The sequence below is a fragment of the Oncorhynchus gorbuscha genome, linkage group LG12 (genome assembly GCF_021184085.1).
Source record: "Oncorhynchus gorbuscha isolate QuinsamMale2020 ecotype Even-year linkage group LG12, OgorEven_v1.0, whole genome shotgun sequence".
NCBI lineage: Eukaryota > Metazoa > Chordata > Actinopteri > Salmoniformes > Salmonidae > Oncorhynchus > Oncorhynchus gorbuscha.
The window spans coordinates 29,827,166-29,852,761 of record NC_060184.1 but is presented as its reverse complement, the minus strand read 5'-3'; the positions used below and the strand labels follow the sequence as shown (position 1 = coordinate 29,852,761).

The window sequence follows — 25,596 nt, the reverse complement described above, 5'->3', positions numbered from 1 at the left end:
GGGTTTCAAGTAGACCTACTTTTTAAAATAAAATCACTTCTCTGCCATTTGGCACACAGAGGTTCCCTGCACGGCCAAATCGGTCAATCATGATGACGACCTAGTTTGTAGTCGAAACATTGTCCTTGTCTTAAAGACCTTGGGAACATCATACCAGTGTGAGGATTTATAGTTTTGTTCTACGTTACCCTTTCAGATGCTGCACCTGGGAAACCTTTTTATTATTATGGGTGCCTACATATTATCTCTTCGTCAATGCGTTCCTCTAATAAGAAGCCAAATCTACTAACAAGGTAAAGACTCTTTACAGATGTTATAGCATTGGCTAAGCTAGCTTGAAGCTATTCCACAACGCTGGCTAGCAAGCCGCCGACGCGAGCACTACAGCTAGCCAAATAGCTGGTGAATTATAGCGAATGTGGACCCACTCAAGACCAACAGAGAAATACCTCGAATGCCCTTCAGTGGAGGTAGGGTGAATTTGGCTGGCTGGACCACAAATGCAAATGGATAAAATGAGAAAAAGAAAATGACAACCGCAAGAATGCACACACAAAACCCTGCCTGCCTCACTCTCCACATAATGGGATTCAGCACCATGTCTCTGCAATGGACAGCATTAATCATGCGTGCACACACACACACACACACACACACACACACACACACACACACACACACACACACACACACACACACACACACACACACACACACACACACACACACACACACACACACACACACACACACACACACACGAGCAGCATGGCAGAACGCATGCTCCCTAGTCCCTACTGAATCCAGAAGTGTTTGGATGTGTTCCAAACGACCCCGTATTCCTTATAGAGCACTACTTTTTCTAAAAAGGGCAAAAAATGAATAAATGTTCTCACATACCCAACGCTAACTGCTAGACTACATGCTGCCCTAAATAGGGAATAGGGGTCCATTTAGGATGCAGCCCTTGACTGGCTAAGTGAATAGAAGCTATAAAATGGCCAGAGCTGCAGTGGCCTCACTGACACCCAACTACTCAGCCCCATGACTCAGATGACTGAACAGTTTTAACAACTGTTGTAACTAACATTTATAACGTCTTCCCAATGATATTTCACAAGATATAGGCTTAACTAAACATGTGATTATCGAGGTCATGACATTTAAATATCGGCATAAAAAAATTGTATTTCCACGGTCATAAAAAGTGCCATTGAAAATTAGAAATGAATGTAATTTTTCTGTGTTGTGCAACATTTTGCAGGAAAACAGACTACTGCCAAAAACACTGAAATAATACCTAAAAACTGAAGAGATTCTACATTGACGTTGATATTTGTTGAATCAGGAGTTTAAATGCTGGGCTATAACAAAAGCATGTGACCCTTTGCTTCCCTGAAAGCCTGACGTCTACTTATGGATGGAAAATGGGCACCATCAAATTCAAGTCTGGACCTCAAAGCATGGGTTGAACTTGGTTGAGGGAACAGAACCGAAAAACAAAAAATAACATTTGAGGAACAGAAGCGGGAAATAAAGTGATCGACAGTTCATTTAGAAAGTATTCACTTGACTTATTCCCTCAAAAATGTTGTATCAGCCTGAATAAAAAAATGTATTAAATTAATTTCTCCCCCACTACACACACACACTACCCATAATGACAAATTGAAAAAACATTTTTAGAAATGTTTGCTAATTTATTGGAAATGAAATACAAAAATATAATTTACATAAGAATTCACATCCCTGAGTCAATACTTTGTAGGAGGACCTTAGACAGCTATTAGAGCTGTAAGTCTTTAAGAGCTTTCCACACCTGGATTGTGCAACATTTGACAAATTACTATTTTCAAAATACTTAAAGCTCTATCGATTTTGTTGCTGATCATTGCTAGACAACCATTTTCAAGTCTTGCCATAGTTTTGACTTAAATCTACTTAAATCTAACTCGAGCACTCAGGAACATTCACATTCACATTCACACATTCTTCTTGGAAAACAAATCCAGTGTAGATTTGGCTTTGTATTTTAGTTACGGTCCTGCTGAAAGGTGAATTTAACTCCCAGTGTTTGGCGGAAAGCAGACTAAACCAGGTTTTCCTCTAGGATTTTGCCTGTGCTTAGCTCCAATACGTTTCTTTTTTTTTATCCTGAAAAACTCCGGTCCTTAACGATTAAAAGCATACCTATAACATGATGAAGCCACCACTATGCTTGAAAATATGGAGAGTGATACCCAGTAATGTGTTGTATTGGATTTTCCCTAAATATAACACTTTGTATTCAGGACAAAAAGTGAATTGCATTGCCATATTTATTTGCAGTGTTACTTTAGTGCCATTTTGCCAACAGGATTCCTTATTTTCACTGTCAATAAGGTTACTATTATGGAGTAACTACAATATTCTTGATCCATCCTCAGTCATTCAACTTTGTAACTGTTTTAAAGTCACCATTGGCCTCATTGTGAAATCACTGTGCAGTTTCCTTTCTCTCTGACAACTGAGTTAGGAATGTTTTAAATGTCACTTGCACAAGAATCAAATCAAATCAAATTTATTTATATAGCCCTTCGTACATCAGCTGATATCTCAAAGTGCTGTACAGAAACCCAGCCTAAAACCCCAAACAGCAAACAATGCAGGTGTAAAAGCACGGTGGCTAGGGAAAAACTCCCTAGAAAGGCCAAAACCTAGGAAGAAACCTAGAGAGGAACCGGGCTATGTGGGGTGGCCAGTCCTCTTCTGGCTGTGCCGGGTAGAGATTATAACAGAACATGACCAAGATGTTCAAATGTTCATAAATGACCAGCATGGTCAAATAATAATAAGGCAGAACAGTTGAAACTGGAGCAGCAGCACAGTCAGATGGACTGGGGACAGCAAGGAGCCATCATGTCAGGTAGTCCTGGGGCACGGTCCTAGGGCTCAGGTCCTCCGAGAGAGAGAAAGAAAGAGAGAATTAGAGAGAGCATATGTGGGGTGGCCAGTCCTCTTCTGGCTGTGCCAGGTGGAGATTATAACAGAACGTGGCCAAGATGTTCAAATGTTCATAAATGACCAGCATGGTTGAATAATAGTAAGGCAGAACAGTTGAAACTGGAGCAGGAGCATGGCCAGGTGGACTGGGGACAGCAAGGAGTCCTCATGTCAGGTAGTCCTGGGACAGGGACATGGTCCTAGGGCCCAGGCCAGTTGAAACTGAACAGTGAAATGCTGCAGAAATGTTTTGGTACCTTTCCCCAGACCTGTGCATCGACAAAATCCTGTCTTGGCGTTCTACAGACAATTCATTCCACCTCATGGCTTGGTTTATGCTCTGACATGCACTGTCAACTGTGGGACTTATATAGGCAGGTGTGTGCCTTTCCAAATCATGTCCAATCAATTGAATTTACCACAGGTGGACTCCAATCAAGTTGGAGAAACATCGTGAGGATGATCAATGGAAACAGGATGCACCTGAGCTCAATTTGGAGTGTCATAGCAAAGGGTCCGAATACTTACGTAAATAAGGTATGTTTAAACACTAATACATTTATCAAAATGTCTAAAAACCTATTTTTTCCTTGTCATTATGGGGTATTGTGTGTAGATTGAGGGGGGGAAAAAACTATTGAATCGATTTTAGAACAAAGCTATAACCTAACAAAATGTGGGAAAAGCCAAGGGGTTTGAATACTTTCCGAATGCACTGTACACAGTGCTCTTTCCATGACAGTCTGACCAGGTGAATCCTGGTGAAAGCTATGTTCCCTTATTAATGTCACTAGTTAAATCCACTTCAATCAGTGTAGATGGGGAGAAGTCAGGTTAAAGAATGATTTTTAAGCCTGGAGACATGGATTGTGTATGCATGCCACTCAAGAGTGTGAATTGGCAAGACAACATATTTAAGTGCCTTTGAACGGGGTATGGAAGTAGGTGCCAGGCGCACCAATTTGAGCGTGTCAAGAACTACAATGCTGCTGGATTTTTCACACTAAACAGTTTCCCATGTGTATCAAGAACGGTCCACAACCCAAAGGACATCCAGCCAACTTGACCACTGTGGAAAGCATTGGAGTCAACATGGGCCAGCATCCCTGTGGAACGCTTCCGACACCTTGTAGAGTCCATGCGGCGACGAATTGAGGCTGTTCCGAGGGCAAAAGAGGGGTGTACAACTCAATATTAGGAAGGCGTTTCTAATGTTTGCTATACTCAGTGAATGATCACAAGTCATACACTATATACAGATAATTATGGGGACACCCCTTCAAATTAGTGGATTCAGCTATTTCAGCCACACCGATTGCTGACAGGTGTATAAAACCGAGCACACCGCCATGCAATCTCCATACACAAACATTGGCAGTAGAATGGCCTTCTGAATAGCTCAGTGACTTTCAACGTAGCACAGTCATAGGATGCCACCTTTCCAACAAGTCAGTTCTTCAAATTTCTGCCCTGCTAAAGCGGCCCCGGTCAACTGTAAGTGCTCTTATTGTGAAGTGGAAACATCTAGGAGCAACAGAGGCTCAGCCGCAAAGTGGTAGGCCTCACAAGCTCACAGAGCAGTACCGCAGTGTGCTGAAGTGCGTAGCACATCTGTCCTCGATTGCAACACTCACTACTGAGTTCCAAACTGCCTCTGGAAGCAACTTCAACACAAGAACTGTTCATGATATCAGTTTCCATGGCAGAACAGCCACACACAAGCTGAAGATCACCATGCGCAATGCCAAGCGTCGGCTGGAGTGGTTTAAAGCTCACTGCCTTTGGACTCTGGAGCAGTTAAAACGTGTTTTCTGGAGTGATGAATCACGCTTCACCATCTGGCAGTTCAATGGACAAATTGAGTTTGGCGGATGCCAGGAGAATGCAACCTACCCCAATGCGTAGGTCCAACTGTAACGTTGGGTGGAGAAGGAATAATGGTCTTGGGCTGTTTTTCATGGTTCGTGCTGGGCCCCTTCGTTCCAGTGAGGGGAAATTATACGCTACAGCATACAATGACATTCTAGACGATTCTGTGCTCCAACTTCGTGGCAACAGTTTGGGGAAGACCCTTTCCTGTTTCAGCATGACAATGCCCCCGTGCATAAAGTGAGGTCCATAGAGAAATGGTTGGTCGAGATTGGTGTGGAAAAACTTGAATGGCCTGCACAGAGCCGACCTCAAGACCATAGAACAACTTTGGGATGAATTGGAACGCCGACTGCGAGCCAGGCCTAATTGATGTGCCCTTGAGAAAGGCACTTAACCCTAATTGTTCCAGAGTTGCCGTTAATAATGGCAGACCCTGGCCTTGACCTCACTCACCGAGGCGGTCTCAGGGAGAGCGGAATATGCAAAAAACACATTTTCAATGCCCACATGTATTAATACACACTTGTACGTGTGACATAGATCAAATAAGCACCCACCAAATTATTATAACACTCAAATAAAGTGCAATATGCATGTGAAATCAATGTGACTCAGACATTATAGGCCTATGCTACAATGTTTTCTTACATTGAGAAATATATGTGTACTTGTGTTAACTCTCTGTAACACAGTGCTTCTCATTTCCGATTCCGGGGTAATGTGATGGGCTGTCTCACTGTGTAGAAGCTCTCTGAAGCCCTGGAGGTCCATCCATCTGTAGTAGATGGCCAATTCATTGACAACTTTGTGTACTACCTGTTTGCTTAAATGAGTGCCAGAGGACGAAGTTTGTAACATGGCTCAAGCACCTTTCACGAGGTGCTGACACCCCCCTATTCTTCTCAACCACTGAGAATAGGGACATATCTGTAGATATAGACATACCTATCGCTGATGCAATTTCTTTGGTCCGGTCAGAATCCTCTGTGAAGGGCTGCCGCTTGAATGGAGAGGGGAGACGAAGTCGTTATTGTTTTTTGCGTTTCCGTCTTGCTCCGGTGGTAGGAATACTTGGGTGATGTCGGTGTAAATGTGAAAACATGTTTGAAGTGTTGGCAGCTGCATAGGCTATTCTCGTTGAGCAGTAGCGACATACTCTAAGGTCTATCGCCGTTGTAATCTACTGGGAAGTAAACATTTAAAAGATGGAGAATCCTCCTGGTTTATCGATCCCACCACTCACCATTGTACAGAACTACTTCCCGGCTGCACCTCACAAAAGGACCGTTTGAAATTAGCCAATTAAGATTAGAATTTTGATTACATGCGGACAGGTACTAGTTATTTTTAATGGAATAGCCTGAAAAGTTTTTTCAGCTGATTTACTAAAGAGGCATACAACGCAGCATCAGCACAGTGTTTTGTGTGTTTTTAAAAATACCGGTATTCATTCAGATTTACAGTGCCGAACGCACTGAGGTCGCATGATCTAGATCATTCACTGATATATTAATTAAAATGATATGCAATTGGATTCTATAAATTGTGTTAAAATCAGGAGATCTGATGTGAAACCTGCCCCGTACATTGCACTCTGTATGAAAATCCCTTAGGAATGCATCACGCCCAGAAAAGAGGTACAGGTAACCCATTTTCACAAAATGCCTTCATAATGAGTGCACCAAAGCTAGAAAAAGTCTAAAAAATAATGCTTCGCTATTGCTGATTTAACCATAGGGTCATAGAAATGTAGAGATCACAACGTTGTATCTGTCCCATTATAGAGTCTGACTTCACAGGCACCACCATTTTGAAGTGGTCAATTTCCTTCTTCTACGAGTTAGTAAAAAACTTAAAGGGTACATACTGCCACCTGGAAGTGTGTTATTTGAACCAGAAAAGGTCAAGGTTGGCGATTTACTGCCACCTACAGTTATGGAATATTCGATCACAAGTATGATTGACTAATCCCTCCTGATGACCCGCAGAGAATTTTGTGAATCTTCCTTAACCCATAGGTAGTCCCACCCGGTTGACTACTTCAAAATGGTTAAAGTCATCAATGGCGCAACCCATGCTAAAACAGGCTTTTGGGCACAAGCGTCCTCTATAACACAAGGTACACATTTTCCAATATGGCTGCCAGCTAAATATTGCTATGCAACAGACTACAAGTGACAACTATAAAACCAATACACTACTAGATTTGAATCTCTTGTATCATTTCCCAGTATGACCAATTTCCCTAAAACAAGTAGTCTATGTAGTTCTACCATTTGTAACATTGTTGTTTCAATGATGAGTCTACGTAAATCATTAGCTATGGATGGCAAAATGTTTAAGATGAGATCCACCCAATAGAATGTTCCATTGTTGTTTAATAGTCATTTTCAATTAGCATGTGAACATTACAACTTGTCTCAACATTCCTTAAATCAGTCTGCAAACATTCTATTGCATAAACTCCCATAGAACAAGATACATAAACGTGTAAAAAACCATAGAAAGCACATTTTCTGAAGATGGGTATCATATCTATTTGATCAGGGTCTTGTGGGGAACAATTTATTACCATCAAACCACCCCAAAGTGGACAAATCTCTAATCAAGGACAGATTTAGACCTGGGACACCAGGTGGGTGCAATTAATTATCAGGAAGAACCAGCAGCACTCTGGATCTCCAGACTAGGATATGAATATCCCTGGAATACAGTAGCTCTGACCCTCTTATAAGGCTTTTCTTCCAGTAAAGAAAATGATGTCTACACAAACACACAATAGGTTACCTTGGCAACAAGCATCTGTTGCTGGGCCTCGATCTGCTGCTGTTGCCGTGTGGCCATCTCCTGCAGCTCCGAGAGCGTGAGCTCCACACGGGGGGTTCCCCACCTACACACAGAGAGTGAGAGGGAAAAAGAGACCATAGAAAGTGAGAGGGGGAGAGAGAGAGGGCGATTGAGAAAGGAAGAGGGGGAAAGAAAAAAAAAGAGGGCGAGAAAGAGAGAAGGGAGTGGTAGAGAAAGAAGGGATAGGTGGAGAGAGAGAGAAGGGAAAGAAGAAAAAAAGGGATGTGTTATCCATTTGTTTATCTCCTCAGCCCTGAAGAGGAATTCGGCATCCCAAATTTGCACCCTTTCCCCTATAGCCCAGGGATCTAGTCAAATGTAGTGTACTATAGGGATTAGGGGTGTCATTTGGAATGAAGCCGAAGAGCCAGAGCACATTGGCTCAGCCAGAAAAAGAAAATGAGCTTCAGCGGTCAGCAGCAGACCCATAATCTAGATAGAAAAAACCCCACACTAACTGAGTGGAGGACAATCAAAGCATAGAGATCACCCAGTGCTGGGATGGTCATTACTTCAGTAGTGGGTGTCCACAGTATAGCCTACAAACAATTAGCCCAGGGCAGCTTTTGCACAGAAGTTTGTTTGGGGACACTGCAAAATGTTGCCTGTGGGTATATCTATCTATTTATTAATTATATTTATTTACATCTATCTATCCATTCATTAATCTATTTACTCATTTAACATTTTTTACAGTTCAATGCAGTTTATATAATAGATGTGGTCCTGTGTGGCTCAGTTAGTAGAGAATGGCGCTTGCAACTCCATGATTGCGAGTTTGGTTCCCACTGGCGCCATCCATATGAAAATGTATGCACAAACTACTGTAAGTATATATATTGCTAAATGGCATGTTGTAGATCGGGGTTCCCCAACTGGCAGCCCGTTTGCCAAATTTGGCCTGCGGATGATTATATTTAAATTGTTGGACATTAAAGACTAAAAACACCAGCAAATCAGCTCCAAGTTATTTTGATTTTGGAAATCTGTTCCAAAGTATTTCCACACATATTAGAGCGATATATACACTACATGACGAAAAGTATGTGGACACCTGCTCGTCGAACATTTAATTCCAAAATCATGGGCATTAATATGGAGTTGGTCCTCCCCCCTTTGCTGCTATAATAGCCTCCACTCTTTTGTGAAGGCTTTCCACTAGATGTTGGAACATTGCTGCGGGGACTTGCTACCATTCAGCCACAAGAGCATTAATGAGGCCAGGCACTGATGTTGGGCGATTAGGCCTGGCTGGTAGTCTGCTTTCCAATTCATCCCAAAGGTGTTTGATGGGGTTGAGGTCGAGGCTCTGTGCAGGCCGGTCAAGGTCTTCCACACTGATCTCGACAAACCATTTCTGTATGGATCTTGCTTTTTGTACATGAGCATTGTCATGTTGAAAGAGGAAAGAGCCTGCCCCAAACTGTTGACAAAGTTGGAAGCACAGAATCGTCTAAAAAGTAATTGTATGATGTCTCGTTAACATTTCTCTTCAATTAAACTAAGGGGCCTTAATCATGAAAAACAGCCACAGACAATTATTCCTCCACCAAACTTTACAGTTGCCACTATGCATTGGGGCATGTAGCGTTCTCCTGACATCCCCCAAACTGCCAGATGGAGAACCGTGATTAATCACTTCAGAGAATGTTTCCACTGCTCCAGAGTCCAAAGGCGGCGAGCTTTACAATGATTCGCATTGTGCATGGTGATCTTAGGCTTGTGTGCAGCTGCTCGGCCTTGGAAAGCATTTCATGAAGCTCCCGACCAACAAAAATTTGACGACCTGACTTGTTGGACAGGTGGCATCCTATGACGGTGCCGCATTGAAAGAGCACTTCAGTAAAGCCATTCTACTGGCAATGTTTGTCTATGGAGATTGCATGGCTGTTTGCTCGAATTGATATACCTGTCACCAACGGGTATTCTTGAAATAGCCAACGGGTATTCTTGAAATAGCCAAATAAATTTGAAGGGGTCTAATTTTGTCACATGCTTTGCAAACAACAAGTGTAGACTAAGAGTGAAATGCTTACTTTACGGCCCTTCCCAACAATACAGAGAGCAAGAAAATAGGGAAATAATAAGTAAAACGTCTAATAATAAATACACAATGAGTTACAATAACATGGCTATATACACGGGGTACCAGTCAAATATTACATCTGTCTGGGCCTCTTGGGGTCCTTCTGTAGCTCAGTTGGTAGAGCATGGCGCTTGTAACGCCAGGGTAGTGGGTTCGATTCCCGGGACCACCCATACGTAGAATGTATGCACACATGACTGTAAGTCGCTTTGGATAAAAGCGTCCGATAAATGGCATATATTATTATTATTATTATTATTAATTATGTTCCAGCCCCCTAACCATCCACTCATGAAAAAAAAAAGTATTGCTTATTTTAGTCTAATGCAGCCATACTCAACAGGAGCACCGCGGTCCGGATCTTGACCGGGGTCAATACGGACCGCCGCAAACGACTTGACTCAATTTATCAGCCGGGTGAATCGCAGCTGTGATAGCAACAGTATCAGTCTCTTTACACAGGCGCCTCTCAGTTCCTATCACAACATCACGAAGGGCGGCGGAAGGGTCGTAATGGCAATGGAGCACTGGGAGGGGCACGGACAAGGATAATTGGATTAAGCACATGTTCCCAAAGGCCGGAACTCTGGGAAAAAAATTATTCCTGTGTTCTCCGACTGTGTCCTGGTGGAACAGAGCCTCTATCGGGTTCAGAGGTCAAGTCAAACCTTCTTCTCATCCCTCGAGTCCCGACTTCAAACCAGCCGTGTTGTGGAAACAAATACCTTTCTTGAAGTCCAATGGCCATAGGTGGGTAACACAAACACACCTAAAGCTGCATACACAAGGATGACGTAAACTGTGTTTAGACAGTAATGCATCCTCTTCAAAGCACATAGCTGAACTAGGGAAAACTTTATTGAAAGAGCATATCTACCTCCAAAGGTGTTGCCTGGCTTCGGTAGAGCCTCAGAGCCATAAGCAATATTGAAATGGCAAAGAACCCCTAGCCAGGGCCTATGGAAAGTGTATTGAAAAAGGGGAGACTAAATGTCATGGTTGTCTTACACACATCAAACAGCACAGATATGAAGGAAAATGTGGAAATCAAGACAACTGTGTGTCGTTGTCTACTTTGTTCTGGTCTTCACAGACCCTTACCAAATCTGGGGCTGTGTGTAATCAAGCTTTTCAGAATAGGATTGCTGACCTAGGATCAGGTCGACCTCTGCCCATATAATCTTATTTGTTGGCAAAACACATCTCAACTTCGCGCTCCTACTCTGAGACTCTTGATACAAAAGGCCACAGGTCCTTCGAAAAAAATAAATAGACATCATCATAAAAAGGGTTACAGTGACCAAGGACAATGTTGAGTTCCGTTTGGCTACACAGATTAGAAGGGGGGGGGGGGCAGAACGTCAGGAGGGGAAAGACAGATCCTACAAAAGAAAATGTAATTCTGCCACTTTCTTAAGTGGTAGGACTGGAAAAAGAATTTGCCAATCTATATAAGGCATCATAATATGTGTTGCTATGAACTACAAGAGGTAAAAACCAATCCAGGTCTGTTCACTATGCTCCTTTCAGAATTCACTGATAAATTAGTCCACATGGAAAACTAAAGGCATAGAAACCATAAATAAATTTAATAGGAAATGTTTAAAAAAAATACATGACAGAATTTTTTAAAACAACATTTTGGACTGACCAATGTAGAACTTAACTTCAAAGTTACACATAACAAAATGTTTGTGTGTGTCCCTGTGTCCCGTTAACACTCTGGGATTACCCAGTAAAAAATTGGGAATGGCTCAGAGACCACAATGTCACTGGACGGTTACCAATTGCTTTATTAGATTAAAATGGAGGGTCCACCCACTGGAAATCCTTCTGAAAAAGCCGGACTAGAGAAAGCTAAATTTGGGTAATCCCATGGTAACAGAATTAATGCTGAGAATCAAATATTGCACTTTAAAATGTATACCAAACAAAAACCATTGATTTCAAAGTTTAGTTTAACAAACCATATGCACAAGGACTACTTTCATATATTTCAGGAAGTACTGTGCAGATACAAAGTTAGGTAACAGAATTAAACTGAGGAACATTTGACCTTTTATTCTGTTACCGAACTTTGCATCTGTCCAATTTTTCCAGTAAATACATTTTTAAAAATGGATTTACTGTGTAAATTATTCAAAGTAGTCATTGTGCATAGGAATGTATAGCCTGTTAAACTTTGAAATCAATGTTTTTTGTTTGGCATACATTTAAGTAAAACATCAGTCTCTGCGTAATTCCGTTACTGTGGAATTGCCCATTTCAAATCCCAAGCAGACTCAACACACTGGCTACATCTCGATTATCCCTCCTTCCTCGCAAAGTTTGCACTTGTTCACTTCTCTTAACTGATTTAAGAGGAAATGACTGGTATAAGAAATATGGTGGAAACTCCCCCCGAGCCCACACCAACAATCCAATGATTTTAGATTTGTGCTAAATAGTGAACGAGTATACATTTCAGGAGAAAATAGATACTATTGTGATGCATCCACTGTTGTGCCATTGCTCATTGTGCTGTCCGTCGTTGCCTGAAGAGAGTGGGGCAAGGCAAGGGAGCAGGGAAGAGCTGAAATCAAGGACTAGTAACTAGTTAGCAAGGCGGGAAAAAAACACGGAAAAGAGATGGGGGTTGATGTTTCGGGATATGCTAGCCAGCTGCCAAAAGTCCCCGTCTCTGTCCCACACACACACATCTCTGATTCCCTGTCCACATTTGGAATTCAGCACCAGGTTTCACAGAGCGACCAAGATCCACACAAGAGTTTGACACAGCAATCCAAAACGACCTGCTTGTGAGATTCAAACTTTTGACAATTTCCTTGTCATCACAGTGCTACTTCTACCGACTATGTTTGTTCTCCTATTGCATTCCAATTACTGAATAAATCACATCAATCGCCACATTATACTTTTCATCTCTTTTTTGAGTGCAGAATCGCTTTCGCTTTGAGAGACAGGTAGAACAAGTTCAAACAGTTAGAAAAGCTCTCTTTGAGATATTGGGCTATTCTTCAATGTTGAAACGGTACACATCTGTAGATGCTCAACAAAGTCTGTAACATGTCAACTCTACGTCGGTTGTCTTTCAAACAGAACGTGTCTGTACTCCATCTACAAACTATCACTAGACTATCAACAGCTTTATTTCTGCAGATTAGCTGTAGTGTCTGTAAATATACTACAAATGAAAACAGTCCCGAGTTGGCTGCGTGGTTCAGATGGAAGGTTGAGATCACCTTACCTCCCAAGTATTTCCCCAGCTTCAGTGAGTGAATCCCGGGTGCGTGTATGTGTGGGCTCTGCCTCACAGACAGGAGGGATGGAGTGGACGATAGTAGAGGGTGATGAGACTGACTAAACTCAGGCAGGATGTGCCCCACACACACAGAAAGCCACTGGCATGCAGAACCACGCTCCAGTGCATCCGGGCGACAGCCTCACTGATGAGGCCCACGGGAAAAATAAACACACACGCACAGACCGCCGAAAAGGAGAGTGAGAGAATGTCTGGGTGAAATTGAGAGAAAGGAAGAGAGCGAGAGGGAGGGGGGCTGAGAGAAAGAGAAGGGGACCACCATGAGTAGAGGACAGGAGAGAGAGAGAGGGAAAGCCATGTCTTACCCTCCCATTCTCTAAAGGGCATGTGTCCCCTGGGGATTATAGAGCTCCTCTCTCCCTGGGCCGAGTCACCCGTGTCTGTGTGTGTGTGTGTGTGTGTGTGTGTGTGTGTAGTTTCGCTGCTTGTGTGTAGGAGTGCTTGTGTAAGTGTCGAGTGTGAGAAAGGGTGCGCTTGCATGTGTGTTTGTGAGAGAGGGAGCAACTGTGTGTGCACGCGTGTTTGTGTTACACTTTTTCAGAGAGCATCCCACATGTGGGCTGAGCGGCGAAAAGCCCCTTGCTCGACCAGAGCCCCGCGGATAACCACAACACTGATCCTCTTAGGACCGTTATGTCATCATACTGCCCTAAATCCTCCAAACTACACAGGAGAGTACTGCGCTTCCTTATACAATCAAGGTTAACACACACAGGCTAGTGGGCAACATGCTATGGATCAGGGGTAAATGTTTGTTTGAGGTTGTCAGTGGGGTGGGGGGGAACAGGAGGGCAGGATGGATGGGGTTTACTGAGTGCATGGAGATTTGAAAAGTTGCCCAACAATGGGATGCGATTATATGGCCAAACAAATAGGCTATAGAAGCATTTGTGGACAGGACACCCCCTGCTCTGCCTAAAGTAGGAGAATGTGCGCACACAATATTATTCTGTATAATGTGTGTGGATATTCACACACACACACACTTTGAGGGGGTAGGGGGAACTGATCCTAGATCTGTACTAGGTCTACAGGAAACATGTAGTTTGAGCGAGAGTCAGACTTAGTGGATTGTGTTCTGGCAGCCCCCTCTAGGGTTGTTTTCACTAGGGACCAAACGGAAGCAAATGGACTGAAACAGGGAGGGACCTAACTGAACTACCTGAAGAAACACTCTTAAAACGTTTTGCCATGGTTTGCACTAATAAATACAACCCAGGGGACACCCACCTGAGAAGGAGACGCGCTCTGCCGGCGAGCAAGCATTAGCCCTGTCTGGCTAATCAGCTCCTTAGCCGACAGTCCACCTTCCCTAGCTAAAACGCAACACTGCTCCCTGTGGTATACACACACCGACATGCTCACACATCCATGAACATCCACATGCATGTGCACACGCAAAAACACATCTGGATCATGAGTAGTAGGAGAACGTATGCCAAAGGGACCAGATGAGGCAATGTGGTGTGTCGCGATGCGGTCATCACAAGAGTATACAAACAAATAAATAAATAACTCCATCTTGTGCCGCAATGGTTTTTTCTCGCCCCCCCCTTAAGGTTAAATTAGTTCCGCTTCCTCAAGCACAGCTCTCCCCATTCTGGAATCTGGGACAGATGGTTAGGGAGTGAGGGGGCATGCCAGAGGCTGCTGTTATCATGGAGCCATTCTCTAACAAATGCATGCATGCACACTAGTGGTGCGCGGGTCAGCTGTTTGATCACCCGCACCCAATTGCTAATAAACCATCTGCAACTGCCGACTACATGTTATAGTGATCATTTGAGGCCCTCGCCAAACTTTAACCCGATAATATAGAAAGTGCGCTGTAGGCTACAGTCAGAGATGGCAGATTTTTTTTAAATAAAAAACATTTTACAGAGGGTGCAGGATTTTTCAGGGGCTGATTGACATACATCGAGTATACCAAACATCATGGACACCTTCCTAACATTGAGTTGCATATTCACTTTTTCTGCCTGTTCCCAAAAGTATTTGGTGATTGGCGGGTAGGCTATTTGGCGAGCAAACAGCTCGGCCCTATAGTGTAGACTTAGGCACTAATGCCAGATGGCATTAAATACCGAAATAAAATAAACCCAATGTAGCCCTATAGATATAAATTGCATAAGAATGATAAATCCGTAAAAGGTATTGTTTTCTTTATTTAACCCACCCTTCTCCCATCTCTACAGAGGAACTTTGGAGCTCTGTCAGAGTGGCCATCGGATTCATGGTCAGCTCCATGATTGCTTGGTGACTCTTGGTGGTTCCAAACTTCTTCCATTTAAGAATGGAGGCCACTGTGTTCTTGGGGACCTTCAATGCTGAAGACATATTTTGGTACCATTCCCCAGATCTGTGCCTCAACACAATCCTGTCGTCTCGGAGCTATACAGACAATTCTTTCCACCTCATGGCTTGGTTTATGCTCTGACATGCAATGTCAACTGTGGGACAGGTGTGTGCCTTTCCAAATCATATCCAAACAATTGAATTACCACAGGTGGCCTCCAATCAAGTTGAAGAAACAGCTCAAGGATGATCAATGGAAACAGGATGCACCTGACCAAAATGTTGAGTCTCATAGCAAAGGGTCTGAATACTTAAGTAAATAAGGTCTCTATGTAAATACTTTTTTTTAACCTGTTTTTGCCATGTCAATATGGGGTATTGTGTGGAGATTGTTGAGCAATATTTTTTTAAATCCATTTTAGAAGACTGTAAAGTAACAAAATGTGGAAAAGGGGAAGGGGTCTGAATACTTTCCGAATGACCTGTATGTTTTAGGAATATAAAAAGATAATTTAAATATTATTTTTCAACATGATTTTACTCAGGCAAAAACTACTGAATGAGCTCAAAAACATGCTATGATGTATTGATTTTGATGACTGGGGTGAAATCTTTTGTCCTGGCTAGCTATATAGAGTAGTCATTTGAATAACTGGAGCACCAAAAATGTCATTGACTCACTGATTTTGTGAATCACTGGCACAGTGAGGGCCTAACCTTGTCCCCAGGTTAATTGAGCATAACACATATAATCCTGGCATATCAATGAATCAAAGCTGGCCTCTGTGGGAGCGAACAGAGGTAGGGAATGAACTGAAGTATTTGTTATTAGCGAATCACATGACTGCGAGGCGTGGCTCCGAATCAGAGACATATGGTGTGCCACTGTGTTCGAAGGTCCTCAGGGAGGTTTGGAGGGAGATTGACTGATTAGGGATAAAGCCAATGGATATGGGTAGGGACATTTTCTATTGGACAAGGACTTTTCCACATTCTCCCTATTGGGTTAACAAAGGCCATTTTTGAGGTATTGAAATAATACACCGCAAGTATAAAAAAATATATATATTAAAAGAGCAGAGCAGCCTCACTATGGCACAACCCCAAACAAATCGAAATATGAGTGTGTATCATTTGGGTACATAATGGAGCGGCAGGGTAGCCTAGTGGTTAGAGCATTGGACTAGTAACCGGAAGGTTGCAAGTTCAAACCCCCGAGCTGACACGATACAAATCTGTCGTTCTGCCCCTGAACAGATAACCCACTGTTACTAGGCAGTCATTGAAAATAAGAATTTGTTCTTAACTGACTTGCCTAGTTAAATAAAGGTAAAATAAATAAAAAATGATGTGTGTGATAGATACAGTGTGTTCTTACCCCATTCTCATTGTGCTTATCTCCACTTCTACGGTTGGCCTGCTCTTGAGATTGCTGGCTCCCTGCAGGGTGAAAGCACAAACACTGAGTACACTCTAGACCACGTGTCAAACTAATCATTCAATCTGGCCACAAAAAAAAAAAAAATTTAACCGGTGGCGGGCCAGTGTCATCATTTATTTTTTGTTGTAAAAAAATACAAATTCATGTAGATCTCAATAGACATGGAAATGAGTAAAAACAAACTGTAGAAATGATAATGGACCTACATTTCCAGTCTCTTCACTCTGTACAGCCAGACAGTCAGGAAGCCTAAAATTCTAAAAGCGATGGATAGAGAACAATTTTACCTATTATTTTTACGGCGAGGAAATTATCAATATTAAGTGCGGACCTCAGTGAAGAACAAATGCAGCTCACGGGGAAAATAAGTTTGACACCCCTGCACTACAGTATATCTGCAAACACACACGGGTAGATGGGTTTTGGGTGTGCGGTGAGTTCTCAATGTCGCTGTCATTGTATGTTTTCTACAATTTTCCATTGCTACTAACTGGTTTTGTCAGACAGGAACCCCTCAGGGACAACTCTTAATTTACGAGTAAATACTAATAAACAGAGAACCCTCTTCTGCTGAAATGGGTCTTATTAAGTATGCAGATGATAAATAATAAGTGTGAGTGAGTAAGTAAGAGCTGGCATGTGATGGACTGGGGCCACTTCTCTCTGTGTGTGTGTGTGTGTGTGTGTGTGTGTGTGTGTGTGTGTGTGTGTGTGTGTGTGTGTGTGTGTGTGTGTGTGTGTGTGTGTGTGTGTGTGTGTGTGTGTGTGTGTGTGTGTGTGTGTGTGTGTGTGTGTGTGTGTGTGTGTGTGTGTGTAGGGGGGGAGGCTCTGTGCCTTTGTGTTCCCGCCCAGTGGAGAGTTGACTCTCTCCACTGAAGACACCATCATATTCCACCTCACTGAGCCCAGGCCGAGAAAGAGTGATGAGAGAAGACAAGTGGGTACACAGAGGTAAAAGTAACAAAGAAATCCTGTGACTGAAACTTAAGTCGATCTCTGATCGATTGTCTGGGGCCAAGTTACTCTCCCTTTTCCCATAAGAAAGTCATGACCATCATCCTTTTTAGGGAAAGAGGATCATCTTGTATTAAACTGCGAGTTTAGCCAATTCCAGTCCCCTTGATTAGGGGGCCTGGGTCCACCCTGGGATAATTTTTATTTCAAAGGACTGCGAAACTAAATTTATGGCGGCTTTTTTTTAAAGGACATTATAACGCAAAATACATTTTTTAAATGGTGACACAATCTAAAATATAATTTCCACCACCAGAAATGAGCCAAATAACATATTGGTAAAACTTGTGGTACACTTATTTTTACATATTGGACCATGCTTATAGCCTGGTCTACTGGACCTCAAAATCAGTTCCACTGCGTTTTTTCATCATTCCCCTCTAACCAGGGAATGATTTCGACCTGGGACACTAGGTAGGTGAAATTAATTACCAGGTAGAACAGAAAACCAGCAGGGTCCGGACCTTATTGGGTAAGACTTGTATACCCATGGTCTATATTATCAGGATGTGCTATTAGCAACAAACAAAAAACAATAACAAATAAATATGAAAAGTACCAAACTGCTTTCAAAATTGTTTTCTGAGTTTGTATTAAGATTTATTGTGCATTGACTGCTTGTCAGAATATGTTTCCCTCACTATGGCTCTTGCAACTTGAAAGAGCCTGGAGAGGAATATTTCTCTCACATAGAACACACAACCAGTCAATTAGGTAAATAGGTAAACTATTCTACTATAGGGTTGTCTGTTTTATTAACATTATATGGCAAAAAAAATAATAGTTTTAGCACAGAAAGTTGCCTCCGGAGTGATACTTTGCTTGAAGCTACAGTAGGCTACACACAGCTATTTGAGTCGAGCACCACAGTGGTGTGCATTATAGACTATTTAATTCACTTCATCTAAACATCGAAGTGTCAGCAACAATCATTAATGTCAGTTCAGTGCACACTGCATAACAGAGAAAATGTGATATTTGAGAACACATTTATTCGGGAATATATTGTGTAGAATAGACATGCTTCTGTATTAGGTCGTGTCATCTCAAACCATTAACCACCACCCAACCTCTCCAGAATCAATGTGACGGAATTCCGTCAGAGTGAATGAGAACTTTAGTGCCTTGTTGCAAACATCATGCATATTTTGGAATATTTTTATTCTGTACAGGCTTCCTTCTTTTCACTGTCAATAAGGTTACTGTTGTGGAATAAATACAATGTTGTTGATCCACCCTCCGTTTTCTACTATCACAACTATTAAACTGTGTTTTAAAGTCACCATTGCTGAGCGGTTTCCTTCCTCTCTGTCAACTGAGTTCGGAAGGATGCCTGTATCTTTGTAGTGACTGGGTGTATTGATACACCATCCAAAGCGTAATTAATAACTGCACCATGCTCAAAAGGATATTCAATGTCTGCTTTTTTATACCCATCTACCAATAGCTGCCCTTATTTGCGAGGCATTGGAAAACCTTCCTGGTCTTTCTGGTTGAATCTGAGTTTGAAATTCACTGATGGAGGGACCTAACATATAATTGTATGTGCTGGGTACAGAGATGTGCCAGTCATTCAAAGATCATGTTCAAACAATACTATTGCAGAGTCAATGCAACTTATGTGACTTGTTAAGCATATTTATACTCCACTAACTTAGTCTATTTAGGGCTTGAATACTTATTGACTCAAGGCATTTCAGCTTTTCATGTATTTATTTTTGTAAAAATGTCCACTGACATTGGGTATTGTGAGTAGGCTAGTGACACAATCTCAATTTAATCCATTTTAAATTCAGGCTGTAACACAAAATTTGGAACAAGTCCAAGGGTGTGAATATCTTCTGAAGGCACTGTGTTCGCGCTTGCCTTTGTTTGCCTGTGTGTGTGTCAGTTACAGATAGCAAAGGGGTTACTATTGCACCCACCTTGATCACTGCTTTCTGTGGGTGAGTCCTCGTGCCGGAGAAAGAACTTGACCTCTTGTTTTCGGGGTCCCCACTTCTGCAGGTGCTCGAACATCATGTGCTCAAAGGGGATTGCTCGTTCTAGGGGTATGGGAGGGACAGAGAGAATTGTTTACTTCAGCCATCATTGATTTATTTAATGCCTATATGTTTGCTTGTATGCAATGTGTGTGGTAGCATTTTCCATGGCAATAAAGCCTTCTGAATATGAGAGAGAATTGAAAAACAGGACAAGGCAGAATCAAGTGGCTCGTAGCTGTCTGAATGACTAGTCTATAATCTGCTTATCCAGCGGCTGATATCGGATCAGGTCCCCCCTGTCCATGTAATATTTATTGTGATCTAAAAGGCAAAAGTTACCCATAATCAGCATTCCTACTCTGAGATGCTTGACACATACAGTCCCTGGGCTAGTGAGGGACAGCGAGAAGGAAAGGAACAAAGAGAGAAAGAGAGCGATTCAGAGAGAGAGAGAGAGAGTGAGAGGCGGGGGGGATCTTAGCCCACCCCATAACATTCTTTACCACAGCAGTGATGGCACTATAACCAGTATAAAGTAGAGTTCTCCTGGTTGAACAGAGTGACTGGACCAAAGCAGGAGCTTTAAAAGCACTTAAGTGAGATCCTCCGCTTGAGGCAGACTCATGCCGACTGCTGGCCCCATTCGTTCCCATTACAGCTGAGCCAGACGCCTCACACAGGCAGAAAGGAAGAAGGGCAGCGTGGCCGCTCCCCCCTCCAAAAACTTGAGCTCTGACGAAGACTAGATAGTTCCGGCTGTGCTTTTCATGAGTCTATGGTTGCTAACCAAATGGCAAAAGCAGTGTAGTATATAGGGGACAGGGTGCCATTTGGGATGCAGACTTTCTCTTCAGACATTAAATGCAGACAGTGGACACACCCCGCTGTCAGTGTGCACACACACACACCATGATTGCTTCCCTCACCAGAGTTCTAGCTGACACACCCGTGTCATCAGTGTTTTGCTGAGAGGGACCACTCCTCGAGATAAACATGACATCCAGCCAGCGTATTTATTAGCCCTGTTGCGTAATCCCATTTGGCTAGCTCCTGACAATACAACTCCGCTGTGTGTGTAAACTGTTCTCCTTTGTGGAGAAATCTGTGGCAAACCAGTATTTGTGTACGTGATTACCCAGTACAGTGGAGGCTACGGATAGTTTTATGGCACACACATACAATAATACGTTTTCAAAACCATGTGGAATTTGATTATTTGTCAAACATACATTTTTAGATCATTTTCAAAAATAAATTTTCTTTTCACATTTCTAATAATATTATGTATGCTTTATATTACTGTGTGGATGCCCATTTGTGGTGTCTACTTATTTAGTGAGGCCGGTATAGGTCAAGTGCACAGTACCTTCAAGCTTTGCATGAATGGGCTTGGAATCAACTAGAATTTATTTTGTCTCCATAATTCAGGCATTTTGCCTAACCACAAGTAAAATAAACTGTTCATTACTCCTGCAATTGGCATAGGCCACATACAATTCACAATTCCCTCAAAAATGTAGTTATTCCTTATAGTGCATATCTAACTACTCAAAGATCCACTTGTCTCCAGCAGTAGTTTCACAGTTGTTTCTCACACGATAACTAGTTATTACTGTAGTTTGACTGGTATGTACGGCTCAGAAAAGCTCTCCGACGCAGAAGACAACACTTTCGTTGTTACTATGTGTAGACACAAAAGTGTTTCCTTTCACAAAGCTTATTTCCAATTGGAGCTGACTGTGTGCTACATGCTTATTCATGCTCAAGTCTGAATGCAGCCTAAGTAAAGAAAGCATGTATCCCAAACAACACCCTATTCCCTATTTAGTCCACTAACAGAGCTCTTTGGGCCTTAGTAAAAGCAGTGCAGGGAAGATAACTATTTGGGATGCACACAGAGCATTGTTAGGGTCTCAAAGCACACAACTCCTTCACAATTTCTGTGGTAATGAGAGTTGTCAACATGTAGTTCAGGTAAAGTGGTTGATCAAAAAGTCTCAATTTCAACACTGACCTAGTCTAGTTGGAAGTGCACTTCAAGTCCTGAAGAGCCAACATATGAGCAGGCTGTTACTCCAGCCAGTACCCGACTAAATAGCAAGAATGAAAATGAGCAGTGGAACTGGACTCTAGGTCAAGATTGAAGTATACCTGCACTAGAGGCTAGGGTAAGAAGGCGCTTGAGGAGGAGATTCAAGACGCTGTCACTCTCTTACCGTTGCCTCGCCACACTTCGGCAAGGTGACAGCCGCTCTCGCCAGGCTCCTTGCAGAACTCGACCACGTCGCGGCACGATGTCTCAGGGGTGATGGGCACCTCGGTCAGTGCCTGTTCCCCATCACTTAGGTACACTGTCAGGATCATCTGAGCGGGAGAGAGGGAGGGAGGCAGTTATATCCCCTGCTATTGGTTACATTGAGTAAGCATTAGTACATTTAAGTCACGGGACAGGTTTTGCTCCGCCAACACCTAAAACAGATCTAGATCTAGGGTCAAAATTTAGCATAAATATTTAGGCTAAACGTTAGCTACCCTTTGCCAATCCAAACTACACGTGCTTCATTTGCTCAATGGTTTCAGTGCCTTCAGTTTGCTAGCAATGATAAATAGCTACCAAAAGCGATTGACGTGGATTTTCAATTATGTTTTGAGCCATCTATCAGTAATATGCTCTCTTCTCTGGACAATCAAGCCACGACCAACCCTGTGTCCTGGCTGTAGCTCAAGTTGCGTGTATCCTCAGCACACACTGCTGTGGAATGTGTGTGAAAAGGTTTGGTGGAGCTCTTTATGGTAAACGTCACAGAGGTTTGTGGAATACCACAGACTGACATCAGTTCCTCATAGGTGCATTGACATCTGATAACACTACCCCTACTGAATCAGAAGCATACATGGGTTAACTCAATGGTCTGGTGATGATCATTATAACTTTCATTCATAGAGACACAGAAAAACAGCTGCCAGAAATACTTTTTCTATGGATCCATTTCTGAAAATGTTCAGGGCCCCAAACATATTTTCTTCACTATTCCTCCCTCCCTTCTTTCCTTCCTTCTTAACGTAGCACTCACAGGTTTTAATGTGCCATCAAGTGTTACCCATCAAAGACTGTCAGTGTTTGCCACAAGAGTCCCCCCAGAACTCAATACACACACTTGATTCAGTCCAACGCTCAAAGCAGAGATGGAGAAAGCTAATTACTGATAGAGCCAAGGTTGAGAACATAATTAATAACATGTTCAAGATACCGCCAATTCTAGCCTCACAGCATAGCCTGCATCAGTCACAATGGGCAGTCCTTCACACTTCCCACGGCTGATCTTGCCTCAGCAAAAATGAACCAACATCTCTATGACATTAGAATGAGTGGCATTCCCTTCTGATTGCAGCTAACACTGTAGCACACATTACATCCAATCCCACACTGACCCCTAACCCCACTGCAGTTTTGGGCAGTCAGACAAGATTTTATAAATTAAAGAAATATGGGTGAAAATTCCACATGGCCAATCTGGGGGAAACGTGGAGCCATTTACCCTATTGATTATATCCATTCAATCCTTTCATATCTCAAAAGTCCATAGGGGGTCTTGCTATGGGTCGATTTGGGATAGAGCAATAGATTCCACCAAGAGAGCAGCAGGGGGTAAGAGAGAAATCATTGGCCTTCTTTTCCACAGAAGGGGGGTAGACAAACCCAAACGTGATGCAAATGTAGAGCACCAATCACACCAACCAAGACCAGTTTCCACAACTAGTGCCAACAGGCAATCCCATACCAATGAACTTATCTTTGTCCTCTGATTTCTTATTTTCAAAATGAAACAAGAAAGGATAACATCATATTCTGAGTAAATGCATTATTCAGGGGAGCGGGCGCCAGGAAAGTGGTAGGCAGTGTTCGCCCTCTTCTGATGAGATTAAATCGGGAAAACAGGGATGAACAAAGATTACCACTGCCAACACTGGACATAAGAAAATTCAGAGCGCAGAGCTTCTAAGCCCCTTCTCTCCCAGCAGAATCCCTCCATTAAGATCCACCTCAACATCAATATATCAGATGAAATCATAATCACAATACCAAGCAATTCTTTTAAGTGCACTAAAACAAAGCCTATTGGACCATGACAGATAATGCAAGAAACAAATGGTCTTGCCAAAACCTACCAGGGGGAAAAAAATGGTCAAATGATCTGTTGGTATTGAACGCTCTTCCTAAAATGAATAGGACCTGACTTATTATAGTATACTGCAACCAGTAGCCTACATTTCAGATCTAAGTATGTGCATATGGTAATAAACAAGCTCTATGGCAAATGGTGGCAATGGCCAGCAGCACACTCAGGCTCAGCAGTCAACACAATCAAGAATTACCGACTATCCACTTAATCACATCATTCCGAGATAGGGGAGGCTCATCCCCAACGCAGCATGCTCACACACAAATATTGTTTTGACAAAAAAAAGTTTTAAAAATAAAATAATAATTGTCCCGTCTGGCTCAGTTGGTAGAGCATGGTGCTTGCGTCGCCAGGGTTGTGGGTTCGATTCCCGAGGACACCCACACGTAAAATGTATGCATGCATGACTAAGTCGCTTTGGGAAAATGTGTCCGCTAAATGGCATATTATTATTATATTCCAAAATATGAAATTCACAAAAGGTCAGCATTTCTGTCATGCCATGGGATTTTTATGCAAATGTATGACAGTCTTCCAAAAAAATGCCAAACCGCTGACACTTCTGCCAAAACACAGGAACCACGGAAGTGCTAGTTAGACCAATCAATGGCCTCTGCCCCAGCATTGACATGGGTCACCAATAGTGTTGCTGCAAAGGTTAGATGGATGACAAAAAGACTTCTCACTGGGCAATATAGAGAAAACAACAAGCATATCGACAAGGACCTGGCACGGGCAAGCAAAACTGAAAACAGCAAAGGCTGTTGTAAAGATTTAGCTGAGACAATTTCACCTCGTAAATGACCGACACTGGCGTGAGACAATGAGAGTAAACCACCCTTTAATTGAAACTTGAGCAAGACAGATCTCACCTCAAGAGGAATACTAACCACCCTCCCATAGTTGCCGTTTCTGCCCGTGGCACTTCCCCCTTTAACTGCTGTCCTTCTCCTCCGGCCTTCCTTCTTCCCCGGCCGGTGGCGCTCCTTCACCCAGGTACGGTCCTTCGAGAGGCTGACCAGGCCGCGGAGCACTATGGTCACAAACTTCTTCATTATGCACCCCCCCCCGCCGCGTCTTATCGCCCTGCCACTGTAGACTACAAAATACACTCAAGTAAACGGTATGAATAATAAACGCTAGGCAAGCGTCAAGGTACGCAGTAGCGAAGCGAGCCCTGCAGAGGAGTCTGAGGAGGAGTGAGCCTTGCTTGTTGTGTGAGCACCAAGGGATGGAAAAGAAAGGGAAGCAAAAGAGGGAGAAATAGACAGAGACAGAAAGAGAGAGAGAGAGGGAGGGGTGCATCCGCAAGCCCCCCTCCTGAGCAAGGCTCCCTGGGGCACACTGGTGAGTCGAGCACCGATGACACACTGCCAATGTGTGGGCGGGCCTTGCTGTGACTGACAGATAGAGGATCCAACCCTGGCATCGCTTCAAGTCGGTGACGGCTGAAGTAAGTCCCTCTCTGGGATTGTTTCAACCACTGCTTCCAGCAAGCAATCCCCCGTCTCTGGAGAGCATAGATGTATCGCGATTTGCGAATGAATGGGCAGTGGAAGTGGAGAGAG

The 25,596-nt window shown here is 42.9% G+C and overlaps 1 protein-coding gene across 1 annotated transcript in view; it reads right to left on the bottom strand.

Annotated features, from left to right (window-relative positions):
- Positions 1 to 25,083, bottom strand: part of ppp1r13bb (protein phosphatase 1, regulatory subunit 13Bb) — a 52,299-nt gene extending 27,216 nt beyond the window's left edge. Inside the window, 5 exon segments of the mRNA XM_046291789.1 lie at positions 7,642 to 7,741; positions 16,781 to 16,844; positions 19,785 to 19,904; positions 22,061 to 22,208; positions 24,919 to 25,083. Of these exon segments, the coding sequence (XP_046147745.1) occupies positions 7,642 to 7,741; positions 16,781 to 16,844; positions 19,785 to 19,904; positions 22,061 to 22,208; positions 24,919 to 25,083 (597 nt within the window).
- Between the last annotated feature and the right edge of the window lie 513 nt (positions 25,084 to 25,596).